Source organism: Esox lucius, chromosome 20 (assembly GCF_011004845.1).
Source record: "Esox lucius isolate fEsoLuc1 chromosome 20, fEsoLuc1.pri, whole genome shotgun sequence".
Lineage (NCBI taxonomy): Eukaryota > Metazoa > Chordata > Actinopteri > Esociformes > Esocidae > Esox > Esox lucius.
The window spans coordinates 12,538,096-12,564,907 of record NC_047588.1 but is presented as its reverse complement, the minus strand read 5'-3'; the positions used below and the strand labels follow the sequence as shown (position 1 = coordinate 12,564,907).

The 26,812-nt window shown below is 38.9% G+C and overlaps 1 protein-coding gene across 4 annotated transcripts in view; it reads right to left on the bottom strand.

The window, feature by feature from the left end:
* Positions 1 to 24,689, bottom strand: part of dgkb (diacylglycerol kinase, beta) — a 50,927-nt gene extending 26,238 nt beyond the window's left edge. Inside the window, exons 1-17 of one of the 4 annotated variants that reach the window (XM_010889903.5) lie at positions 24,250 to 24,689; positions 20,349 to 20,480; positions 16,963 to 17,039; positions 16,570 to 16,590; positions 16,332 to 16,479; positions 13,987 to 14,136; positions 12,170 to 12,219; positions 10,950 to 11,024; positions 10,576 to 10,695; positions 5,756 to 5,873; positions 5,229 to 5,317; positions 4,814 to 4,930; positions 4,363 to 4,461; positions 4,115 to 4,219; positions 3,092 to 3,165; positions 2,151 to 2,225; positions 336 to 421 (exon numbers count right to left, since the gene is read on the bottom strand). In XM_010889903.5, the coding sequence (XP_010888205.2) occupies positions 336 to 421; positions 2,151 to 2,225; positions 3,092 to 3,165; positions 4,115 to 4,219; positions 4,363 to 4,461; positions 4,814 to 4,930; positions 5,229 to 5,317; positions 5,756 to 5,873; positions 10,576 to 10,695; positions 10,950 to 11,024; positions 12,170 to 12,219; positions 13,987 to 14,136; positions 16,332 to 16,479; positions 16,570 to 16,590; positions 16,963 to 17,039; positions 20,349 to 20,418 (1,474 nt within the window). In that variant the 5' untranslated portion in view covers positions 20,419 to 20,480; positions 24,250 to 24,689. The remainder of the gene's footprint in view (positions 1 to 335; positions 422 to 2,150; positions 2,226 to 3,091; positions 3,166 to 4,114; positions 4,220 to 4,362; positions 4,462 to 4,813; positions 4,931 to 5,228; positions 5,318 to 5,755; positions 5,874 to 10,575; positions 10,696 to 10,949; positions 11,025 to 12,169; positions 12,220 to 13,986; positions 14,137 to 16,331; positions 16,480 to 16,569; positions 16,591 to 16,962; positions 17,040 to 20,348; positions 20,481 to 24,249) is intronic. The other 3 variants (XM_034289155.1, XM_020040745.3, XM_010889904.5) reach the window with 3 other exon arrangements.
* Positions 24,690 to 26,812: the final 2,123 nt, after the last annotated feature.

Here is a 26,812-nt window from a genome sequence, read left to right as displayed (position 1 = left end):
AGGCTTTGACATAATGAAAGTTTTTATACAAATCATAAAATATATTTGACCATTTCTTTCAAAATAACAACATCAAAGCATTTCACAAAAGTAATGAAAAGCAAATTCAATATTGTAAAATGCACAAAAACTTCACTGTTTGGGACAAATGTGCCATTTTTGAAGAGAACACAATCAAATGTTAAGGAATATATATTTAAATGTGAATGCAATTTTGACAAGATTGACTAAATTCTACTTCTTCTACCAAGTTCTACTTCTTCTTCATCACGCTATTACTGCCAATAGTATACATCAGAATGTAAGCCCGTTTAACCCTAGAATTAAACCCTCACCTATGAAGTCCAGAATCCATCCAACTGTTCCATCACCACCACAAGCCAATACTCTGAAATCTGGAACATCCCGGAAGAAATTTAACCTGGAATACACCAAATGTTCAAAAACAGAAGTTAACACGACATGAAAAATAAATAAATTGTTCACCATTAACGAAAATACAGTCTTGAAAGTGGAGAAGCTATTTTGATCACAATATCTTTGCTGTTGCATTGACAAAAGGAACTGTCAGAAAACATGCAACCAGGCTTTTATCAAACAGGGACAATTTACACAATATTAATCATATTAGTCCAGCTTAAAATAATTATGGTTTTGCTGATCTAGGCTACTTACATTTCTTAAAAAATTACTTTAGATATTCTGTCTTGAAAAATGTAACTATTTCATCCAATAGTATAGGAACCTCCTGAAAGGTGAGTGTTCTCCATATCCCTAGTACATATCACTTCTCCATTCTAACTCTGCTATACTGGATCGACTCTCCCAAGGCCACTAGAATCTCACAGAATAACACATATCACATTGACAATTATTCATTCAGCTAGCTACAGTAGCCTGGTCAGGAGATAATCAGATCAAGACGGCCAATGTTCAGTCCAACTTCTTCCGTTCCTTCACAATAACAAAGCCCTAACTGAATGAAAGAGCCTCCGAGGCTCATATGGCGGATAAATGATTCGCTCAATTACTTTCCAACTGGGACTGCAAACCGTATTAAGCCAAAAAACAGACGGCTGCGAACATGAAAGGCAACTTTGGGGATATTTAAATACCAAGAAACAAACACTTAATTTGGGCTAATTGCGTTAGCGCTAGCGCTAATTGACAGCAGTGCATGCGGCTGCCTTGGCCTGCTAGTGGCCACAGTGACCAGTCACCTTGTTAATGCAAACTGCATTACGTACACTTCACCAGATATTAACAAGGTTACAGCCGGACAAGGTCATCTGGAATTTTGCAGCTAAATATAGAGGGGCTTCTTTAGAGAGCAACAAGTCTCTCACAAACATGTCAATAAACATGGGCTTTCCAGCTAACAAAGCTCCAAATACTCAGAATCAATTGTGAAGGCAGAAGATGGCCGACAAGGTCAATTTCTGATCCATGGACTAAAGCCATTATGTATGGTTGCCCAAAGGGGCTAACACATTCTTTGGCCCCTCAAGGCCACCGTAATTAAGAGCACAAAAGTTGATTTCAAACTATTCTACTCCACTAAGCATTTAGAGTCTCCTTCCAAAAAGCTAATGAAAGCCCGGCGACATTCGAGCACGGCAGTGATGCGCTCCTGCCTTTCAGAGTGTTCTGACGGAACAACCTTGTGCATCTGATCCGCTCATCTCCCCAATCATAGATGTGGATAGTCCATGCATGTCTATCTAACAGCAGCGACGCTGCGCTTGTTCATATGCATGGTCACACATCACAAGAAGGAGGGAGGCCATCCATTCCTCTTGGCCGGCTGAACGTCACTCAGACTATATCGCTATTCCCACGCCGTGAACAACCCTAGACTGGAGCAGTGTTGATGTCTCCGTTACCGTTCCACATCTGATGTCACCTTTTAATTATGCGCCTGTGCTCCCTGATTGAGTGAGAGGCTTATATTGAGAGGCTTCCCTTGCATGATATGTTGGATATTATGGCCAGGCAACAGCAGAATACATTACAGCACAGCAAACAGTGGCTGGTCCACCACATTGATTCCACAGGTAACTAGTGGATAACACTGATAATGGCGAATCATGATTGCGGAGTGTTCACTGCACTTTAGATTATGTTACTGAGTCGGTGTCAGGTGACCTTACCCGGGCATGGGCCCATTTTTGGCAAGGTTGTATACCTGCCGAGGGTTCAGGAGATACTGGAATTTTCTGTAGATCCTGGAGAAGAGGAAAGGAGAGGAGTGAAGAAAGGAAGAGGACAGCAAAAGACAATATACATCTCCGGAAAATTTTTATTAAGAGACCACTGCACCTTTTACTTCCCTTTCCAAAAAAGTTGAAAAGGAAGGTTTTAAGTGAGGAACAGAAGGGTTCAAATTAAGAGAACACTACAAATTTAATGCTTTTGTTCCTCACTCAAAACTTTCCTTTTCAATTTTTTTGGAAAGGAAAGAAAAAGGTGCAGAGGTCTCTGAATTTTTTCCAGAGCTGTATATTCAGTATACATAAACAAAAATATATGTTGACCCACAAAAGCCTATGGATACACCTACCCCCTTATGGATACAACTAAACAGCTGGATTGAAATGGAAATCCAAACATTAAAATGTGATTAACTGAATCCTTCCACACTGTCTGAATGCGGTTTTGCCACAATATGATTGTGAGCATCAAAGCCCAGTCATAGTCTCTCTGCTATATTGCTTAAGTCCCTTTAAGGAAGAAGTCATTAGAAAGACTAATTCGTTTTAATTTCAATTTCATTATATCAACTAGCGCAAGTCATATTTTGATCTCATCATTTAAACAAATGAGGACTGGAGCCATAAGGACTGGAATGAATATGTTCAGTAATAACCCAATTAGGATCTGGGTGAAAGGAGGAGGCCTGAATCTATACACTGCCAACTAGGGATGTGACAGTCAGTGGAGGCCATCTGAGATCCTCTGCTGAACCAGGTGAGTCTGTGGTTACATGTTATGGGGCTCCTGTTTGACTAAACAAGCCTTGAGGGCGATGTGTGCAGCCTGGGGATGTTCTGGTCTTTGAGGTACAGTGAGAGAGTGGAGAGAGAGCTCTTGCCTGTCTCCCTGCTTCCCTCCACTCTTTGGATTCACAAACACTAGCAGAGGATGAGTGCCCTCTATGGCTGTGATCTATACAAAAAAAGAAAAAGAAATATTTTACTCATCAGTGAATTGATCCAAAATGAGCATGTCCTGTAACATAAAATCTGTTCATATTACAAAAACACAATATTCATTTTATTTTTTAGGTAAAAATTATTTCTGGCCGCATCACCATGGCCCCACTTGTTACTGTTATCAAAAATAAGATTGTAGATAATCTGAACAACAGACGACGTGAGACGCGATGTCATCCCAGGAAATCAATTGAACGACTCTGTGCCCTCCTTATTCAAGCATCAGCTACCTCCTAATTGGGAGAAGCGTTTTGAGTCACAGGTACCATCCGTCAGTCTCCGACGGAGCAGCGGACAGGCGCACACTAGGCCTCTACCAGGCTGGAGGCATCTGGGCTGAGGCAAGGCAGAAACAAAACAAGCCTTAATCCTAGGTGCAGCCTACGAGCCGGCCTTCCTGCTGCTCTGTGGCGGGTGGGCTGTGACAGTGTGTCCGCGCAGCTCCCTGACACAGATGAAGCGCTTAACTCTCCCTGTCTGCTATCCCAGCAGGCCGAGCGGTGGATTAATGAGCTCCCTGTCCAGTCGGGAGTGATCCATTACTTCCTCTAATTATAAATAATAATCCTGATTATTACGCTGGTTAGCCTGGGAGGGCAGAGATGGATGTGGTGGCAAGATGATTCATCACATTTCTGGGAGTCACGCTCAGTAGCGCGCAGACAAGTGGTCGCCACGGCCGCAGGTTGCCGTTGCCAACGGTTGTCTGTCTGTGAGGTGCTAGGGAGGATTTGAAAGGAGCTGGGTTTTGTGTTGTGCACCAGTAAAATCTAAATTGCAATACCGCCGCTGCCATTTCACGTTATCCTGTGCCAATAGAGTCTTCAATGAACACGAGTGTCTTAACTAAATGTTGCCGTGGTGCTGTTTCTGATGAATAATGCATGGGTTTGGATGGTCACCTGCAGGCCTTGGCCGTCCACTGTCACAGAGTTGGCTCTCTGCATCTTCCCTCTGCTTGCTGATTGGTTGGACTTTGAATCTTTTTTCAACGTAGACTGTCTTTCCTGAGTGTCAAAGTGCACAGACGCAGTAAACATGGTAATCTTGCTAACAGTCCATTACGTGTTATCAAAAAAGACCAACTGTTAATTTGAATTCTCTATAAGTGGTAGATTTTAGCTTAAGCAGAATGTGGTGATATACTTACCAGCACAACAGGACAGATTGTGTTGGGGGGCAGGATATGGTCCTTCAGTGGTCCACAGTCACACTCAGGTTTCACATGAGATGCACACTTATTATGAAGCTGGAATGGGAAACAGTCAACAAAAACCAAATGGAATAGGATCAATTAAATACTATATGTATTAGGAAACCTAAAAATCAACTGGACGTTTAATGTGATTGTAATTAAAACCATGAGCGGGGTTGTGAGATTTACAAAAACTACATTTTAAGACTGGATTTTATTTGAAAACAGACTGACATCAAGCCACATTTCACTGTGGTTTGTTTTCTATTAGTAGCGCACTGGAAATAAGTGTTACTTGGTGTAAATTGGTAAAAGGAGATTAGTCTGATAAAACGTGCCAAAAAAAGAAATCACAAGAAACAATGAAAAATAATGAGGAAGCGTCTGATTGTGCTCTGAGGCCTACCGTGATCTGGCACCACACACAGTGAAGCCCAGTCAGACCCTGGTAACACTTAATGGTTTTGTGACACTTGTCACACTTGGTTGGGCAGTTTCCCTCCACCCAGAAATGATGCATCACCTGTGGAGCCACAAACAGAGAGAAACAAAGGAGTAAAGAAAGACCAAAAACAAATGAGGAAAAGAAAAAAGGAAAGAACAACCATTCAGATAAAATCATTTCAAATGAAAAATTACATTAAACAACACTGTTTGTGTATCGGGCATGTATTTAAACTAGGCTAATCTTGTAATTAGTGATGCTTAGTAGCAGAATGAGTTGTTTAATTCCATTAGTGAGGAAGGACCCTTTTGTATGAGCCCCGTGGAGCATCGCTGATCCGAGCGTGCCCATTGGTGAACACTCCAATTGGACGCACCTCTGTGTTTTTCTTGGTCTTGACATAGGTTTTGATGCAGGAAGGAGGAACACGAGCCACGCAGCGCTCATGGACCGTGTACTTGCAGACTGGGAGGGGAGGAACACACATTTTGACAGAAAATCCCAAACATTACATTTGAGTTACACAGCAATTTGGGTCACAAACATGCCATCATGAACTGGCACACCAGCCTACTGTTCACCTCAACAGGAGGTCCTGGAGGTGGCCCTGTTCTCTTTTGTTCTATGTTACTACTCTTGTCTTGCAAGGGTAATGCCAATGCAATCAGATCAGCTCACATACTTAAATGCCCTACTCCTTTACGTCTGTAGTAATGTATAACATTTAGTGTATGCTCTTTACTTTAGTTACGCCTGCCAAGGCTCTTCAGTGGTAAAAAAAAAAAAAAAAAAAACGCAGGAAATAAATAATATACATATACGGTAGGAATGAGAAAAGACATAAGAGCTTATATTGTCACGATCATGTTAATGTGACTATATTATTAATGTTGCTGTACTCACATGAGCAGCACAGCCCCTGCTTGCCCAGGCCTATCAGCATGTTCAGACACAGGTTGCAATAGGCCGGCTTGTTGAAGTGTTTCAGCCTCCACACGTGATGCCCATCATCTTTCACATTCTAAACACAAGAGTTTTCATCCGATTGTTTAATGGATCGGTGGCTTAATTGACCCCTTGATGATTAGGCGTTTAGTAAAAGAAAAACTCAGGTGAACATTTTTGATTACTTTTGCCTGTTCTCTAAAGCCATCAAACATACTGGCTGCGTTCTTCCGTTTAATCCTGTGTAGTTAATCAGGTAGCCTATTATGCCAATCATAGTTCAATCACAGTCTGATGTCGCTGTATAGGACTTTCTCATCAGCAAGTGATGATGCGTTCAAGATAAATAAGAGGGCAAAAACTGAGCAGATGACTCCATCTAGTGGACAAAGAGAGGTAGGACATCAACGGTGATGTCAGAAGAAGCTGTTGACTTGTTAGACCAGCTCTGTTCTAAGTCAGTCGTGGATGGCCAAATGCATCCTCTTTCAACCATTTAGTAGGGCTTGTGGAATGGGATGTTCAATCAGAGTAAAATGATCCTGCCCCCCCTCACAAATCACATATACATGCTTCTGAGTCGATATATTATTCTACCTGATATTCAGTGGTCAACCGTGACCATTGGAACTAGGCCCTACAAAGTCCCGGAGGTGACTCACGCGTCCCGGAGGTGACTCACACGTGTTACTAAAGTGTTATTTTGGCTGTTTACCAAAATATATTCAAGTTACAGTTAAATAATTAATATGGGCTTGAGGTCCAGTCTCTCAACTTTTATTCAAATCCAAATTGGAGGAAGGGTTTATGAATTACAACTTTTTAACATGTAGCCTCCTCTTTTTGAAGGCACCAAAAGCAATTGGACAATTGACTCAAAAGCTGATTTCATGGACAGGTGTGGGCTATGCCTTCGTTATTTCTTCATCAATGAAGCAGGTAAATGGTCTGGATTTGATTCCAGGTGTGGCATTCACATTTGGAAGCTGTTGCTGTGAACCCACAACATGCGGTCAAAGGAGCTCTCAATGCAAGGGAAACAGGACATCCTTAGGCTGCAAAAACATTTAAAATCCATCAGAGAGATAGCAGGAACATTAGGAGTTGCCAAATCAAAAGTTTGGTAAATTCTGAGAAAATGTCCATGGAAGACAAAAGTGGTGGATGATTGTAGGATCCTTTCCATGGTAAAGAAAATGGTAAAGGCCCGGCAAAGCATCACAAAGGGGGAAACCCAGCGTTTGGTGATGTCCATGCATTCCAGACGTCACGCAATCATTGCCTGCAAAGGATTCTCGACAAAGTACTAAAAATTTACATTATTTATGATTGTGTTAATTTGTCCAATTACATTTGAGCCCCTGATATAAGGGGACTGTGTATGAAAATGGTTGCAATTCTTAAACGTTTCAAATGATATTTTTGTCCAACCCCTTGAATTAAAGCTGAAAGTCTGCACTTCAATTGCATCTCGGTTGTTTCATTTTAAATCCATTGTGGTGGCGTACAGAGCCAAAATTATGATAATAGTGTCAGTGTCCAAATATTCCGGACTTAACCGTAGATGGAGAACTCTGATGCCTGTGTATACAGAGCGTGACTTGAGACATTTATTTTGCAGACCTGTGTAGGAGAAGCAGTTCTTAGATGAGTAAAACGGCAAGAAGCAGCAAAACGTAGGCTTCAGAACGGTTGCAAATATCGATAGCATAACCACGTTAAAACAAAATAACCACAACCAGGGTTGCCAGATGTTTTAGACTGTTAAGGACTCCACAAAAAATTCTTCCAAATGCAATTTTTTCTATACAACCCTATCTGTAAATCTACCTGACTAAGCCCATTTTTGCCTGAATACTCTCGTTAAAAATAGACCAATGGTGTGAGAAACTGTGCCATCTGGCAACACTGACCACAACACAAAATGTCATGTACTTCCAAAATGACAACAAAAAGCAAGCTGTTGATGAAAACAAAAAGTACACTCACCATTATGATTACCATGTTAAGTCCATTCTAATGCATTTCTTTATAAAAATGGATAGTGGCAGGTTCATAGCTTGTCTTTAGATTTTAAATCCAAAAGAAGTTAATTTTCAATTGAGATCAAAGCCAGGGCTGACAGCCAGCCCATCGCTATCCTTACGTACACTCACTGCAAAAAGCTAGCTAGTAAGCTAGCAAGTTTTTGAGAAAACAAGATAAGGCTCGCAATTGGCTCTGAATAAGTGACGTATCCTTAGGCCCTCTAGAGGGCCTTGAGTCGTCATACAATTGTCCCACTCATGACAAGACAATTGTGATTGGTTGATTCTACAATCATTCCAAAATGCTCCTTTAATTAAAATAAATGTCAGTGACATTGGCTGGTGCCTTCTAATCATATTCTGAGGGGCCTAACAAATTAGCGTTGAGCACAGCTAAATAATTTCTACCTAGATACTAGCAAATAAAAATAGTGATTGTAAATGTTTTTGTCTTGGATATTAACCCTTCTTTTTCCAAAACAAACTGAAGATATTCAATAGGAATATCACTACAATTATGTCAAAAACAGATGAAATCAATTAAAACAATATTGCAAATTATAACATGCAAAAATATATACAGATTTGTATCTATCCTGAGGCCCTCTCTGATGGCGTAGAGGGCCCTGGCGGTTCCACAAATTCAAATAATCATCCTTTGGCAGAGTGCTTCCCAACTCACCTTTTTCTCCTCAAATGTTGTGGTAAATTCCATATAATGTTTTATCTTGAATGTAGCACCATGTTACAGCTATCTAACAAATAGTTGCCTAATCTATTTAACAATTCCGATAAAAGTTATTTGGTGCACTTGACAAATACATCTTGAAATAACAATGTTTTTATAACATTAAATAACACACTCAAACATACAACGTGTCATAATTATTTCGCGCAAGTATTATTTTTCAACTGAAGCAATCCAAAAGTAATCATACATTTTTACAAATGTATCTGTAATCCAATACTTTTGTTTGTTTTGTTTTGTTGGTAACGTAATGGATTACAGTTACTGTTTTTATGTAATTAGTTACGTTACTCCCCAACTCTGATAACTAACTATAGGTAACTCCCAGTGCTGCTAAGCTAATGTTAGCTTGGTTATAGTTACCCAATGAAAAATGAGAAGTTGGCACCTTGAGTTAACGCTTTCTTTCTGGACAGGCAAGAAATGTGTGCATTATTATACAGATTGTTATGTTTGAAATCGTGTTACAGTAGCCAACTTTAACACCAAGAACTACTAAGCTATAGGCTACATTCAGTTGAGTAACTGGATAACTTAACCCAATTTACATAAAATATATATTTGTCTAAATAAACACATAACTAGATAGCTACGTTTTTTTACCTGTGTTGTTGCCATTGCATTTAGTCGGGTTCTATACATTTTCGGTTTGCTGTGTTTAAAAAAAACATAATGCGTGTTCATGTGATTAGGAAAGATAATTATTTTACTTAGAAAATCACAGTACTATGTCCCCCACCCGGAACCAACCTTGGACTAGCTAATACTATTCCAGTCTTGTTCGGTAAGAGAAGAGAAGGATTAAAAATGTTGTGTTGTTGTATAAAGGGATAGATAAAACTAGATTCATATTTAGGTGAAAGTCCACTAACCCTGAGTTGTTCTTGAAGGAGTAATTTTTTTAACAACAAACCATTTGTGTTTGAATAAACACTTCAAACTAAATTCAGTAATCGGTCGTAAATGTTTTGACTGTATACTGACCAAACATCTGGCAGAATTTGGTGACTTCAAATGGCCACTATGCCAACCTTTTTCTGTAGCCACCACACACAGGCTCTGTTATTCGTCAGTGATGTCATCGGTAGCTAGCGAATGCTCAGTGGTTGTTTACAAAGTACAGCAAAGTTATGTTGACATTTCCACTGACATTTCCATCAGAAAAAAATGCTGATTGATACCATTTTGTGGACAAAACTGACTGGTAAACATAGGAATTATGAGTTTAGTATAAAATTAGATTTATATTGCAAAAAATATTTTTTTTATTAGAGGAATACAACATTGACATGTTCTTTGAGGTAACAACACCACTAGTCTTAGTTTGAAATATTTTGGGTAGGTTTGTGCTTACATCTTTTGTGGCTGAGGACACATAGATTCAGTTTATGAATTAGGACAATGCTACTAATGCTAATTCCAGGCTGGGACAAAGGTGAAAAATGACTCCATGGGACATGGAGAACAACTCATATGATGTATGTATTATATAAATATAGGTTGAACTATCCCTTTAAATTCAGTCTTGTTAACATTAGAGGCAGGATTCTACACAGGATTCCCTTTAAGGACAGAAAATAATTGAGTCCTGAACTAGCTGACAGAAACACATAAATGAAGGGTTTTGAACCTGTAGGACCAGGATTGAAACACCATGAGTTGTCCAGATATTTGACCTGATTCACATTATGGAGACAAACGACACTGGCTGGGTTGAACAATGCTTTCCACATGGTCCTCACAGTTCATCACAGTTCCGGTAACTAGAACCAGGCTGGCCTAATACAGCTCCTTTTGGCTTGGTTTAATCTAATAATGACAATCAGTCTATTGTGGCTTTAGCTGAGCTGGAAGAAAATCCTGCAGACACTGTGAACTACAGGACCAGAATTAGACCCATAAGAGCCATACATTGACTATCTTTAAGGCTCTGGTTGAGAAAATCTGGTGAAAACAATGGTGATGAAGGTGATGATGTTCAGGTAACATTGTAAACTACTCACCGTCTCCAAGCCCAGCAGTACAAGCAGTGGAATGGTGGTGCTTCCCCCCTGGATCCATTCCTCCAGAGACACGGTGCCGTCCTTGTCATAATCAATCTCCTGCATCATTTCCTGCAGAATCTACCGACAACCAATCAGAGAAGGTATGTGGGATGTCAAAACAGATTATATTTAACAGCCTCAGCCTTACAAGCTGCGCAAAGTTACAGTATTTTCTTGTTACTCATAAACTAGGGTGCCATAGAGTGTTAACTTTAGCTCATTATCAGGTTATTGGGACACACAGAGGAAATCAAAACCATTAGATGTACATAATTTAGCTGTGGATCTACAGTATAAAATGGTTATGACTAAATCGAAATGTTGCATTTTACCGGTTTTAGTTCGGTCACGTCCCATTCCAAGTATTCAGCAACATGCATCATTTGAGAGATGATGTGCTCCAGTTCCTTGTGGTAAATAACAAATGAAAACTCAAAACCGATGGTACAATATAGCAATTATTCAGTTGATTACAAACATATTTAGTCTTAGACTGATGAACAGCATGTAATGATCAGTCGGTAAATCTTCCCTCTAAAAATACAATCTACAACAAAAGCAACTTAAGAACTCATACAGGCTTGATGTATTAATTACATTTGGTTGGCCAATGGGAGGGCAATTATCATCTGTTGAGAGTTGTCACATGCAGACTTTCTACATATGAAGTGCTGCAATGTCTCTTGAAGTTGATTGACATGCCTGCGTGCTGCAATAAACGTCATAGTGTTCTATTAAATAGCTCTGTTTGTGTTTATGGTAGAGAGTTCCTGTTTCTTTTTCCACGGTGTCTATCAGGCTCTTCCAAATTCGCCAACATTAGCAATGAGGTGGAAGCAAAGCAAGACGGATAAAAGCCCAAAATCCATGTCAAGCAGCTAATTATTAAACAAGTTTGTTTTTGTACAGGGGTCAATGACTGTAAAAATGTATCAAGATAACATTTGTACTATTTTGATATGTAAGGCTTATCTGATCTAACTGACATTTCACAATGCTTAAGTTGTTACCGTGAGAGTGTACTGATAAAAAGTGTGCACTTAATTAACATCTTGACAACTTTTAAAAGATAGTGTATCTGGGCGTGTTACCTGTCCAAATTCAACACAGTCTAGGAATATGTGTATTGCCCCTTTATATGTGTATACGCGTGGTGGACACGCCTTTCATTGAATATTCAATGTACTAAATAACACGCTGTTTCCACCAGAGAGGAATTGGCAGGAGCTTGACAATCTTTATTATTACATTTTCATATGCAGTATTTCATTTATATATTGAAATTACCCTTTAAATGTACCCTTTGCTCTTTGAGATTATTCCTCTCTAATGAAAAGTGCATTACAAATGCATACATTATTTTATTATTATTTATTAACCCTATAATTACATACAAAGGCATAAGCGCCAGAAAATGTTAAACTGATAAGAGGACAATACTATAGTATTTTTCCAATGTCTAAAAAAAATTATAATGTATCTGAAATTCCTGTGTTCATTTAATTTCAAAGGCATATTTCTAGAATATGTGTAAATAATGAAAATGGTTTACCGAACTATCCAGACAGCCATTTCCATCAGTGTCATAGAGCCGAAACATAACTGCGGAGGGAGATGGCAAACATGGATTACGTTCAGTTGATTTCTGAGATGCAATAGACAGTGACACGTTTTCACAATGACATTTTTTGAGAGAGGCACTTTAGTGTGCTGCAGAACAATGGTCTACTTCAGTTCGTAGGAGCATAATTGTCTGTATCATATTGCACTCCCATTAATACAAAGCAATGGTTCCCGTTTATGAACGTGTCGTTAGCATTAGTGCTGCAGTCTGAATGGACCTTCCTTTAGCCCCCAATTACTACTCAAAGCCATCACCACGGAAACAGACAGCTTCCTCACCAGAACAGTGATTGGCTATCTAATACAGGGGTTGTACACATACATCCATACCTAGTAACAGAATTCTAACAAAACCTTTCTCAATTACATAGTGATATCCCAACACTCCCAACCCTATGTATATTGCATGAACAAATGTTTTTAGCCCCATGTTTTGCCTGAAGCTACCTCCCTCCTCCATCTCCCTCAGGATTGGTGAGGCTCATGACAAGCCTAGCTGTTCTGCAGCATACGGGTGAGTTCACTGAGGACTTGAGAGGGGGCGGGGGTGATGTCATATGGGGGCTGACGTCAAGCTGATGTTTGTCAGACGCTAATGAGGAGCTAATTGACAGCTTCCTACTGTGGTGAGGTCAGGTCGGTCCGCTGGAGCCTGGGGGAAGGGGAAGTGAGGTAGGTGCCTGGAGGACTGAGGGACTGCTGGAGCTGGGGAAGGTGTTGGTGGTGGTGGTGGTCCAACACGGCCACATGAAAGTGATAGTGTGTAGAATAAAGCATGCAGGCAAGACACAGACACTAACGCATAACCCTATGAGAGAGTGTAAGGACTAATGCTCAGCGATGTCATCATCTGGACAGCATTAGGCAACATCACCTCAGTTCCCATTTCAAAGCTAAAGTAGAGCTAGAGGAAAGTAGCCAACTAAATTTAACGGCACATCATCAAACATTCAGAACCAAGGAATTTAGCTTGCTACTTAGAGTCAATGTTGCTTGGTCTGTTTTTGACACGCATTACCTAACGATGTATGTAGATCAAAAGATATAGGTACTAAAATGAAACCATTAATACTCAGAATAACCAGCAGAGGGCCCTGTTCACTTTCATATTGCTATAGCAGGGGAGTACAAACTGTCTCTGGGGCGCATCAGGATTTTGAAATTAAATGGAGGGCCATATTTGTTTTATAATTTGTAAATCATAAATTATTTGCAGTCCTGAAAAGGTAAATAATTAAAACATTTATACAGTAGGTGAAATAAATGTAATTCTGATTCAGATGTATAAGAATTGGCTGGTGAGTTATGTTTTACTTCCCCTCAAAACAATTTTACATGACCTACTGCGGGCCGGATGGATTTGCCTTAGTTTGCCCACTCCGTACTATAGCGAGACTAGAAGCAGTGTAACAGAATGAACAGAGTGTGATGTTCTGTACAGGGAGACCTACCGTAGCATCCACAGAAAAATGCAACCTGGCCTCACAGCGGTCAGTAACATTCTGTACATTAGATATTATGGCTAAGGGGCCATGTATGAAGAGCTATCTAGTTTGGTTTTGGGTGTTTTTCTGTTGATATGCTACATTTCATAACTGATATAGGAAAAAAAAGAACAGATGTAGAACAACCTTGCTCTGGAGATTCCAATTCTGTATTCTGGCTAGAATATATTTGTTTAAAAAAAGAAAATATATATATATATATATATATATATATATATATATGTTCAACAGCAGTACTCACACTCCAGTTTATCCTCTGGCCTGCCCCCCTCCAGCAGTGAGAGATAGCAGACGATGTCCTTTAGTTGAACCAGGCCTAGTGGTCTGGGCAGAGGCTTTGGTTGAGTGGAAACTTTCAAAGGGGTTGAGTTCCCTTTGATTAGCTTGAGACCTGCAGGAGAAGGCCAAGAAAGAAGGTCCAAATATAGGCCAGTATTGATCAACCCTAAAACTGTCTTCCAATAAAAAACATTTCATGTCATGTCATGTACAGAAATGTATTCTAGATGTTAGAAGTTTTTGCCAATTCTACCGTCGTGAATGAATAGTCCCAGTTCGTCATGTATCTGGTACCAGAGCAATTTGTCAATTTTCTGAAGAATATCACATTTACGCTGATGCTACACACAGTTGTGCTCATAAGTTTGCATACCTTGGCTGAAATTGTGGAATTGATTTTGAAAGTATGACTGATCATGCATAATGATTTTATTGAAGGATAGGGATCATATGAAGCCATTTATTATCACATAGTTGTTTGGCTCCTTTTTAAATTATAATGATAACAGAAATCACCCAAATGGCCCTGATCAAAAGGTGACATACCCTTGAATGTTTGGCCTTGTTACAGACACCCAATGTGACACACACAGGTGAAAATGGCAATTAAAGGTGAATTTCCCACACCTGTGGCTTTTTAAATTGCAATTAGTGTCTGTGTGTAAATACTCAATGAGTTTGTTAGCTCTCACATGGATTCACAGAGCAGGCTAGATACTGAGCCATGGGGAACAAAAAAGAACTGTCAAAAGACCTGCGTAACAAGGTAATGGAACTTTATAAAGAAGGAAAAGGATATAAAAAGATATCCAAATCCTTGCAAATACCAGTCAGTCCTGGTCAATCACTTATTAAGAAGTGGAAAATTTGGGGATCTCTTGATACCAAGTCAAGGTCAGTTATACCAAGAAATATTTCAGCCAAAACTGCCAGAAGAATTGTTCGGGATACAAAGAATAACCCACAGGCAACCTCAGGAGAAATACAGGCTGCTCTGGAAAAAGACGGTGTGGTTGTTTCAAGAAGCACAATACAACGATACTTGAACAAAGATTTGCTGCATGGTCGAGTTGCCAGAAACCTACAATTGCAATACAAAGCCTACAATATGCCCGACAACACCTTGACATGCCTCACAGCTTCTGGCACACTGTAATTTGGAGTGACTAGACCGTAATAAAGCTTTATGGTCACAACCATAAGCACTATGTTTGGAGAGGCGTCAACAAGGCCTATAGTGAACAGAATACCATCCCCACTGTGAAGCATGGTGGTGGCTCACTGATGTTTTGGGGGTGTGTGAGCTCTAAAGGCATGGGGAATCTTGTAAGAATTGATGGCAAGATGAATGCAGCATGTTTTTAGAAAATACTTGCAGACAATTTGCATTCTTCTGCACAAAATCTGCACATGGGACGCTCTTGAACTTTCCAGCACATAAGAACAAGGCCAAGTTGACCCTCCAGTGGTTACAGCAATAAAAGGTGAAGATTTTGGAGTGGCCATCACAGTCTCCTGACCTTAATATCATCAAGTCACTCAGGGGAGATCTCAAACACGAAAGACGACCAAAGACTTGCATGACCTGGAGGCATTTTGCCAAGACGAATGGGCAGCTATACCACCTGCAAGAATTTGGGGCCTCACAGAAAACTTTTACAAAAGATGTACGCTGTCATTGATGCTAAAGGGAGCAATACACAGCATTAAGACCTAAGGGTATGCAGACTATTCAACAGGGGTCAGTTCATTTTTTTCTTTGTTGCCATGTTTGGTTTTATGATTGTTCCATTCCATTATGACCTACAGTTGAATGTGAATCCCATAAGAAATGAAAGACATGTTTTGCCTGCTCCCTCATGTTTTCTTTACAAATGGTACATAAATTATCAATTCTCCAAGGGTATGCAAGCATTTGGGCACAACTGTAGACAGATACTTAATGACTCGCATGTAAGATTTAGTCCAAAGCAACAAGACAATTGCGGTGCTCCTATGACACGGATAACAACTCAACGAGTCAATTACATCAGCATCACCCAGTGAACTCATACTAAGATTATTCACAAGGTCTTTGTGTAAGGAGTACAAACCCAAACAGGCCAAAATAGCTTTAGGCATTTATTTTACGTTAAAGAAATGTATTCTTTGTTGCAGAGGCCTTAGTTTCAAGGTTCATTCAGGCTTCTGAGGTGATGATATGGTTGTCCTTGGGGCAAAGTGGCTTTAAAAATTCAGTGACAGTTCACACACACAATAGAAAATCTACTATGCCCCTTAGGGCCAGGATTTATTGCAGGTTTTTACCAGTAACTCTGGGCTTGTCTGTAGTAGATGAGCTGGGCTTTGGTCCTTTGTTACGGAATGATAAGAAAAGGTGTTGACAGAACTCTTCTGCAAGCTCGCTATCTAGAAATGTCTTCATGAAGACCTTGAAGCCTTCAAAATCAATCTCCTGAAACAAGACAAAGCACATTATCCTGGTTTCTGTCCTACCCATGAAAGAAGCTTTGTAAATTACTGTCAGAACAAGAAATTAAATTACCTGATTGAGTATATCCTGGTTCTACGCAGCGTTGAATTAAGAAAATAAAGAAAGACAATAAATGAAACCACTAATACTACTAAATTACACTACATCTCTAATAGCACTTACGATTGCCTATGTCCCCATGGCAAATGAGCATAATATAATGTAAAAAACTAACAAAACATATAACAATTACATATTGGTTTGACATGACTATACTTATCCATAACATTCTTTAATGATGATTATTTTAAGCAAATGAAGTATAAAAATTCTGAAGTCAGTATTCTGTTCTGTTTTACATTATGAAGAGGTCTGACAGTAGTTCTGCATTGTTGCATGAGAAACACATGATGCCACATCAGCACAGGCCACTGAGAACAGTGTCTGGTGGAAAGAGTAGACTACCTCCTCTGGGTTATATTTTGCCAACACTCCATCTCCATGGAACTCCTGCAGCACATCTTTCAGCTTTTTGGTGGAGTCTGAAAAAGAAATGAGTTCATGTGATGACCATAAAGGCGTCTAATTTATTCCCAATGGAAATCATTATGTGTGTGAAGGGACATCCACTCTGGGATCTCATGTAATTATCTGTGAACCTGGAGTTAGAGCGCTAAAAGTCCAGTGTACAGCTGAGGAGTTCATGTAGAATTAGACCTGCCGCCCACCAGACTGCAACCAAAGCCCTAGAGGAATAATCAGCCTGGAAGGGGCAACAGACTAGACTCCTCTGTTTGGTCAGCTTCCTGTTTTGTCAAACTCTGGTAATTTAGCCCCGGGAGTCTCAGGACAGGACTGTTCCATTTTGGCCCTCATTCAGACAATGTTCTGGAGTTCCATTACGACATACTCTATTAATGTAGTGTCAGGGGCAACAAGGCTACATTGGTAAGGATGACTCCACAAGACAAAAATACATGTGTGACTAGGTGTCTGTGTTATTAACCCAATTATTTATATGTTTGACTTCTTATTATTCATTTATTGTAAGTCCTTTACATGGTCAATTCAGTAGAACATTGTCTTCCTAACATAATGCTTCAGGGAAATTGAGTTAGCATAGGTTAAATTAGTTCAAAATGCATGGCATGTCATCAGGGTTTTCATAAACGGCACCTGGAAAAATATAATGGCTCTGTGGAAGAAAAAATGATCTACTCTAATAATTGTCTCTAATTACAAAATCCTAACTGCTGTGAAGCAGACTGTAGCGTATTGGTGCTCAGGCAGTAGACAAATGAGGAATGTGTGTAATACTGCTCACTTGACATTGTAATGAGAGGAGGACATAAAGTGAGAGGGAGAGAATAAAAAGGTGGGAGGGAAAGGTGGATAAGCAGGAGGTCCATTGTTGCAGCACATACACCTGTCACCGCACAAGGAGAACAGTGATAGCTTTGAGCTAACTGAATCACAATTACACAAATCTGTTTATCACCCAGTCCGCCTCAACCTGAACATACACTTGCTAAAAGCAAAGGATGACTCTGAAACAAAAACGTATTTTTCTTCTTCTACCTCTTCTATCACTACTAGTATTGATAATAATATTAACATTATTATAATTATAGATATACCACCAGCTGTAACGATGTTAGATTGCCTAAAAGAATATTTTTGAAAGCTGTCCAGCTTTTGGATATTTAGTAAAACTATAGCAAAAAATTGTAGTAGATTTGAATGGGTAAAGTTTGGAAATGTTGGCAGGAGGTCAGCCAAAGATTTCAGAAATTGTCGTTTCGTAGGATTGCAGGGAGAATTTATTTTGTGCTTTGAATGCACCCAAAATATTTTATGTTAAATAAATGTTGTTAAACACAATCTTTCCACTATTACTGCACATATGTTATGGAGATATCCTGATATTACAATGCATCATTCTACAAAATGCCCCCATAATGTAAACATACTAAATGCTATCCCATTCAGATGCTAAATGCTATCCCATTCAGATGCCACAGTAACTTTCATACCAATAGTCACTGAACCAATTAAGGTAAACTACACATTTCAGTCAGCAGGTTAAGACTTCCCAAATTAAAATTGTGGCAATTGTTATGCTTAATTTGAAGGGAGGAGAGTGTGCTGAAATTCCAGTAGGTTGGAATCGCTGGACCAATTCAGGCCTCAAAACGTATAAAAAATTCTTACAAATATTTATCAACTATAACTAAACTTATGATTAACTAATAACTAGCTAAATGTGAAATATATTTATCCACAAACAATAACTTGTGAACCAAACCCAAACCATATTTCTTTCATAGTTTTAGGCTGCCCCCAAAAATATTATTATAAAAAAGTATAAAGGAACCTAATAACTGAAAGAAACGTTTCTTACGTTGAGTCTATACCAACATCAAAAGCTTCACTTCTATCTACAATTTGTAAAATCAGCTTGAACTGTTCAAGCTAGACACATCAAACCAATTCTCACATATTCTGATTATCCAAAATTCTAATGATTTGGTCGTTTATATGATTATATGATTATATGATGAAGAAAATGTTAATAAAATAAGCTGGCAAGATTTACTATTCAAATAGTTTTTTTGCACATCCCTTATCTCGTTCTCTCTCTTCTCAAAGTATCAGGAATTATAGGGAAGCTTAACAGATGAGTTGCCTCTAAAACCAAAATACAATTTGACTCCATAATACTTTATTTAAAGTATATAATAACAGTAAACACTGCCAAAGCTGAAATATGTCTTAAAGACAGGCTAGAGAAAGACCGATCATTAAGGGAGGCTGGAGAGCTGCATTTGGTCGGTTAAACAACGTTGTCAATGCACAGAGCAATTAATAAGAGACATGTCACGGCCAAGCGAAGCACTTCGCCTGCAGAAAAATGAAAAGTATAAATTATTTAGATTTGGTCTGTGCTCTGTGAAAATCTAATCAAATAACCTCCAGTTAAGAAGCTGTATAGATGTAGGGTCCTTGCTTAGCAAATAAGCTCTGTTAATGTATTCTTCTACAATATATTGGGATTACATCGACATTGGTGTGGTTACTTGCGAGGTCTTTTGAAATATATCTATGCAAAATCTATTCATATTGAAAAGAGTTGCTAAACCTGTTGGTTACCCTGGAAACAAGAGACGCATAAAGGCATCCGTGTCTCTGACTATACCCACTCGTGCTGAATTGAAAAGCATAAAATATCCTTCACCTCAAAACTTGCACAGTCATACTTGCTATTGCTGAAAACCTTATTGCTTACAGTAGTGTTCTTGAACATAACTTTAAGATTCATTGTTAACAGTAGTGTTTTGGAAAATAACTTAAAGACCTAGACAACTTTCTGTGATAAGCAGGGACAACATTTGTTTTAAAAATCATTGTTTCACATGAACAACGCCAGAACACCAGACAGATTTAATGCTGGAGCTGTTGTGTGGAAAAATCATTAAGTGGCTCCAATAACAGATTACAGGCATTCGGATGATTCCAAGTGATCAGAGAAATGGGGGGGTTTCGTACAGTCTCAGTGTCAAGTATGATTAAGGTGGCTTTTACAATGTGGTGGCGGTGCATGGAGATATAGTCAGTTGTGCACTGATACAGTCCAAATTACAGTAACTGGACCGTTTTACCACCGCAGTGAAGCAGTGGACACATCTCAGTGTGAGGTCGATTGGAACATTCACATCTGATAGATAGGCTTTAAAGTAGCCCGCCAAAACAACTTCAGTCCATTTGCCAATGAAGGTCAGACTTGATTGAGAAGTTGTGATTAAGAAAGGATGTTTTGGCACACAAGAAGACACAAACACAAACATACTTACACTGAGCGTACTCCTGCAGAAGAGAGAACTCAGCAGGGGTCAGAGTGACCCACTTGTCCTGGTTGGTCATAGTAAAGAGTCCTCGTCTTCCTCACATCCCCAAACTCCCCAAATCAGCTCTCAGTCTGCTCACTGAAACGGAACATGGACAAACAGGTAATTAGGACTCTTTCATCTGAGTTACAGGTGGCAGATGATTTAACACACAGACAACTGGTTTTGGAGTTCCGGAGTTCAGTCATCAATACCCTGCAAACCAAAATCAGTCATTAGGTCATCCATGGAATGTCAGGAGGTTGTGTCATGAACCGCTGGACTCCCCAGGTGTCTGGGTGTTCACACTCAATTGCTCTGAATTACTGATCCACAAATCATTGCATTGTGTCAGTAAAGTAAATTGCAGACATTTTAAAGCAGGAAACTAGAGTGCTGTATTGGTCAGGAGCTATGCCATCTTGACAGTTAATTAGAGACTACTGCTGTGGACTTAGAATAGAATGTACTAAACACCTTATTAATAACGCATTTTTCATATATTTACCTAATGATTGACCCAACACGTCATTCACTATCATGTTACTAACATACATGTCAGTTTCCAACATGAAAGTATCCACTTCCTGGATGACCTGTCCTATTTACCCCAGACAACATTTAGTTTTTGTGTGAAGAAGCATCTACTGCATTACAGAAAGTATGTGGGGACCCATAGCAGTTATAATGATGGATTGCTGCTGGCTGCTCTGTGGACAACCAAATCATGGGCAGACTGAAAAGGAAACATTGGATAGTGTCAGAAAACTGTGGATGCGGCAGAAAGTTGAAATTGTTCTATTGCAATACCGCCCCCCCACAAACACACTCCCAATCGGTTAGCATGAAATGCGAGACGTGCTTGCTTAATGCATGGACTCTCCCCGATGGTTGAAATGCCCACGGTCTGGTTATGCAAGGCTACTTACTTATAACACTGCTAAATTAAATTAAACTACTGGCTTGGTTCAAAAACTATTACACCTTATGAATGGAACATGTATACTGTAATATCCTATGAACAACTTATAACACATGAATACTCAATATTTATGGCTGGAACATGTATATTGTAATGCTCTACAAACAACTAATATCATATAACTATTATGCCTTTATGTCAGAAAAATGAATATTGTAATAACCTATAAACAACTTATGTCATAAAACGATTATACCTTTATGGATGGAAAATGTACAATGTGAGTGAATGTGAGTTTAGGAGTTGTCTATTTCTTCTCCTAGGGGCAAGGGAAGTACTTATTAACTAGTAGCATTGTGGACGTCTGTGATGTAAATAGTGATGGTGAATGGGTGTTTAAACCGCCAATTTCATCTTAAAGGGTAATATGTGAGGCACTTGTTTTCATATTATTTTAACCATTTCCCAAACCTTAACTTAACCTATTGGAATCTGTCCCTAAACTTAAATGTCTGTTCTAACCACATCTGTAACCTTAATCCTAACCGTAATCAAATTCGGTTTCACTTTTGCAGAATGTGACTGAGAGCTAAGATACGGCACTGCACAGTGTAATTAAAACCTCAAGCCAAGGCAAAATGACAGAAACACCATGACCTGGCGTGATCAAAACATCAAGCTATGCGGTTATTTTGTTGCTTTATTTGGAGATTAAATTGCTTAATGCACCAGTGTTTGCCGGCTTCATTCCCTTCTGACCCAATTCCTTTTGAACAATCGCAAAACCTCAGAGCATTGAATTATATGGTATCTTACCACCTCCTTTCACAAGTATTGTCTAATGAAAGAGCTGGCACATCTGTTTTTGTGAGTGTGTGTGTGTGTGTGTGTTTGTGTGAGTGCAGGCATATGCATGTGAGTTTATGGGAGGTATGTGCCATGACTGTATGTATTTCAGCACATATGTGAATGGCTTGTTGATGTAATTGTATACTGGACATTACTGAGTTTATAGTATACTGGACATTATTGATGTTATAGTATACTGGGCGTTACTCATGTTATAGCATAGAATACTGGACATTGTTGAATTACAGTTTACTGGACATAATTAATGTTATAGTATGCTTGTCATAATTGATGTTATATTACTGGACATTATTTATGTTATAAAATACTGTACATTATTTATGTTAGAAAATACTGTACATTATTGAAGTTATAGAATACTGGACATTATTATTGTTATAGAATACTGGACGTTATTTATGTTATAGTATACTGTACATTATTTATGTTATAAAATACTGGACATTATTGAACTTATAGAATACTGGACGTTTTTTGACTTTATAGTATACTGGACATTATTGATGTTATAGTATACTGGACACTACAGTTGATATTGTATACTGGACACTACTGTTGTTATAGTATACTGGACAATAATGTTGTTATTGTATACTGGACACTACTTTTTTTATTGTATACTGGACATTACTGTTGTTATAGTATACTGGACATTACGGTTGTTATATTATACTGGACATTACTGTTGTTATAGTATAATGGACACTACTGTTGTTATTGTATACTGGACATTACTGTTGTTATTGTATACTGGACATTACTGTTGTTATTGCATACTGGACACTACGGTTGTTATTGTGTACTGGACACTACGGTTGTTATTGTATACTGGACATTGCTGTTGTTATTATGTACTGGACACTACCGTTGTTATTGTATACTGGACACTACCGTTGTTATTGTATACTGGACATTATTGTTGTTACTGTATACTGGACACTACTGTTGTTATTGTATACTGGACACTACGGTTGTTATTGTGTACTGGACATTACTGTTATTATAGTATACTGGACACTACTGTTGTTACTGTATACTGGACATTACTGTTTTTATTGTTTACTGGACGTTACTGTTGTTATTGCATACTGGAAACTACTGTTGTTATTGTATACTAGACATTACTGTTGTTATAATATAGTGGACATTACTGTTGTTATAGTATACTGGAAATTACGGTTGTTATAGTATACTGGACATTACTGTTGTTATTGTATACTGGACACTACTGTTGTTATTGTATACTGGACATTACTGTTGTTATTGTATACTGGACATTACTGTTGTTATTGTATACTGGACACTACTGTTGTTATTGTATACTGGACACTACGGTTGTTATTGTATACGACGCTGGATGGACATTATTGATGCAACTGCCTAGTATAGACAGACAAATGGTGCAGGTTGGCTAGTTGTCTTAATGGTGCCCTTCATGTATTGTAATGATATTCAACCTTTTATTTAGTCAATCAAATCACTATATTTCTTCACTGATTGTGTAACAAATGCATATCTCTACTCTGCAATCCTTTCTAGGACTCATAAATGTGTATTGCTCTCATTAATAGTTACATTTATCTTGTAATACACTTTTATCACATACAGGAAAACCTAAGCAAGACGCGCAAAAAAAAAATTTTGTCTGTCAATGTCCTAGCATAACATACATCCTATTCCGAACATCAACAGAACTGCAACAACAGCAGCTTAGAAGTAATTCAACCTAAAAGCACATTTCTTTAAAAGAATCAGCCATAGCAACAATGTATCAGTCATAGCAACGGTAATGTGATTGATTAATCCGACGGTGAACAAAGTAGTCGAACACCGCTGCTGGTTTCCTTTCTGTCACTCTCTCCATCAGTGAATGAATCTGCAGTATCACACATCCACTGGACCGTCTACTGCACCAGAGTGAAACCAGTACGGAGCAGCTCACAATACCCATCAACTGACACACAAAACACTACACAACACTACGCAACACTACACGCATTCCCAAACAGTCATAAAAGGAGGATTCCTACTGGCAACAGAAGACACATCAGCAGACAGTATCAATATGAAACTCACCTGCCTGATAGCCAAGGCAAGCTGACGGTAGCAGAGGAGTAGTCTTCCAACCAGATGTTTACAGATGACGCTTACACAGTTTCTCTCTCTCACACACACACACACACACACACATCTTGGTTGCTCTTACACGCACACAAACAAATAAACACACACTCACGTCATGTCCCAACTGAATGCACTTGAGAATAGCCAAGAGGGTCTGTCATCAGATGCAGTGTGTGTGTGTGTGTGTGTGGATCCCCCTCAGCTTTGTGTGTGTGTTTGAGTGTGTTTTTTTCAGAGGCAGTCAGTGCTGGAGAATGAAGAAAGCAATAGAAAAGGAGGAGTGTGTGTGTGAGAGAAAGAGAGAGAGAGAACAGAACGATGTGATGATCATTCAGTTCCCATGCTCGCTGCTGGCGTCACACTCTCTCCTCTTCCTCGGTCTCCTCCCCCTCTTCCCTCATGAAGCTCCCCATCACTTTTTCTCCCGCTCTGTTCCTCTCTCTGCCTCCCAGTCTCTCTCCCACTTTCTCTCCAGTTGCTGTGTCACGTGACACCATTAGCAGGTGTAGTATTCTCCCATCAGTCAGTGCTGTTGTATCTGTGGAGGGCTGCTGGACAGGAGCTCAAGGCCAGTCACATTTACCATCATTATCAAAAAGGATAGGTGGCAGGCTTGACATTTACACTACACTATGTTTTAGCTTTGACACTATAAAGACTGTTATTGTGTTTTCCAAAGAAGGACTCGAAACACGTAAATAAAATAATACGTTTGGCTGGAATACAGTGCCATATTTCAAGTCATGTACCTTTTTGTTATGCACCAGCCTCACAAAGTAGATAATATATGGGACAAAACACTATTCCTCGAGCAGTCTACTCCACTCTGCTTATTGGACCATAGCTAATACTCACCAATTCATTTAACAGCCCAGGTTTATACAATGTCAGTCACCACCAACACCACCCCCCCACCCACACACACACACACACACACACCTTTGGCCCAACCACAACCATTAACTGTATTATTGGACACTAACATTTTGTGAATTGGTGTGAATGTCATAACAGATACTTAGCCATAACAATGACCAACAATAACATAGAGACTAAATTATTACTCATTTTGCCAAGTCGTCCAACTTCATTTCTGTTTCCAGAAAAACGTGCAGTCCGTATTTCGTTTTTTTTTTCCAGTCAGCCTGGGGCCAGTTGAGGTAGAAACATTTTCTCCCATGTGACCGTGGGGGGTGGGTGAATGCTCATTGCATTGACATAGAGCCCATCAGGAACTGTGTCTGAGTCTATCATTCTATAGCAGCTGTTTATCAAATTTTACCAGCACTAAAGAACATGTACATGTTTTGTTTTAAGGTTTCAAATTGAATATGGATTTTCTCTACTGTGCCCAGTCATGGATTGTGCAAAAAGAGCATATATGGTGGTAGTAGCTGGATGCTCTGAGGGGCTATATGTGTTTTATTTCAGATAGGTTTTATGATTGGAAGAAACAACGATGCATAAGTAATTAAAAGGATATTTGAGTCTTATCAGATAACACATTGTATATAATAATCAACAGACACATTGCTAGCTGACATTGTAGTTGAACAAAACAGTAACAAACAATGATCCGTGGAGGTACAAACCTATTGTTCTTCTAACAACTCCTCATGTTTTGTGTAAAAGGCACTCAAAGCAGCCACACTTTGAAGACTTTTGGAAGTTGATTCTAATGGGAAACAGCTTTTACAGAAAATACATATTGGCTTGATGCTGTTCTACTCACTAGAACTCTACAGTTTCCCTTCATTGCTAATATGTGAGAGCATAGATTGTTGTCACTGGATGTTGTTGCAGTGAAGCAAGTCCATCAAATCCGGAACTTCACATAACAATCTCTACCAAAGGTTTGAAACTTAACAGATTGCATTTCTTGGGAATTAAACATTTTTGCTCACAATAAAATTATGACATGACCACTTTGCAATGTATAGATACAACTCAGGAAAAAATTAAGAGATCACCAAAAAAGTTGAAAAGGAAGGTTTTGAGTGAGGAACAGAAGCGTTCAATTTGCTGTGGTCTCTTAATTTTAACCCTTCTGTTCCTCACTCAAAACCTTCCTTCATCTTGCCTTTCCAAAAAGTGAAAAGGAAGGTTTTGAGTGAGGAACAGAAGGGTTAAAATGTTGTATGTATGTATATATTTATCAGTATCATCTCAAGTAATCAAGAATGAACCACATGAGGGTTATAAATATATATAAATAAATAAATACACAGATATGTATATAAGGACATAAACAAATAATTGAAAATATAATTGGGTTTAATGCTTATTCCATAAAACAATTATTAAATGTGTTATAAATGATCAAGGTAGTAAAGAGGCTTCCTTATGTCAAATTTCCTCATGTTCCAATTACCATGCTTTTATGTGTAATTCAACCACATCATTGAAAATCATACGGACATGCCCACCTTTAAACTCCTCATCTGAAGCATGTTGATGTTCTCTGTGCACATACCCACAATGATGTTGAGTTGAAGTTTCCTGGTTGGAGAATGTA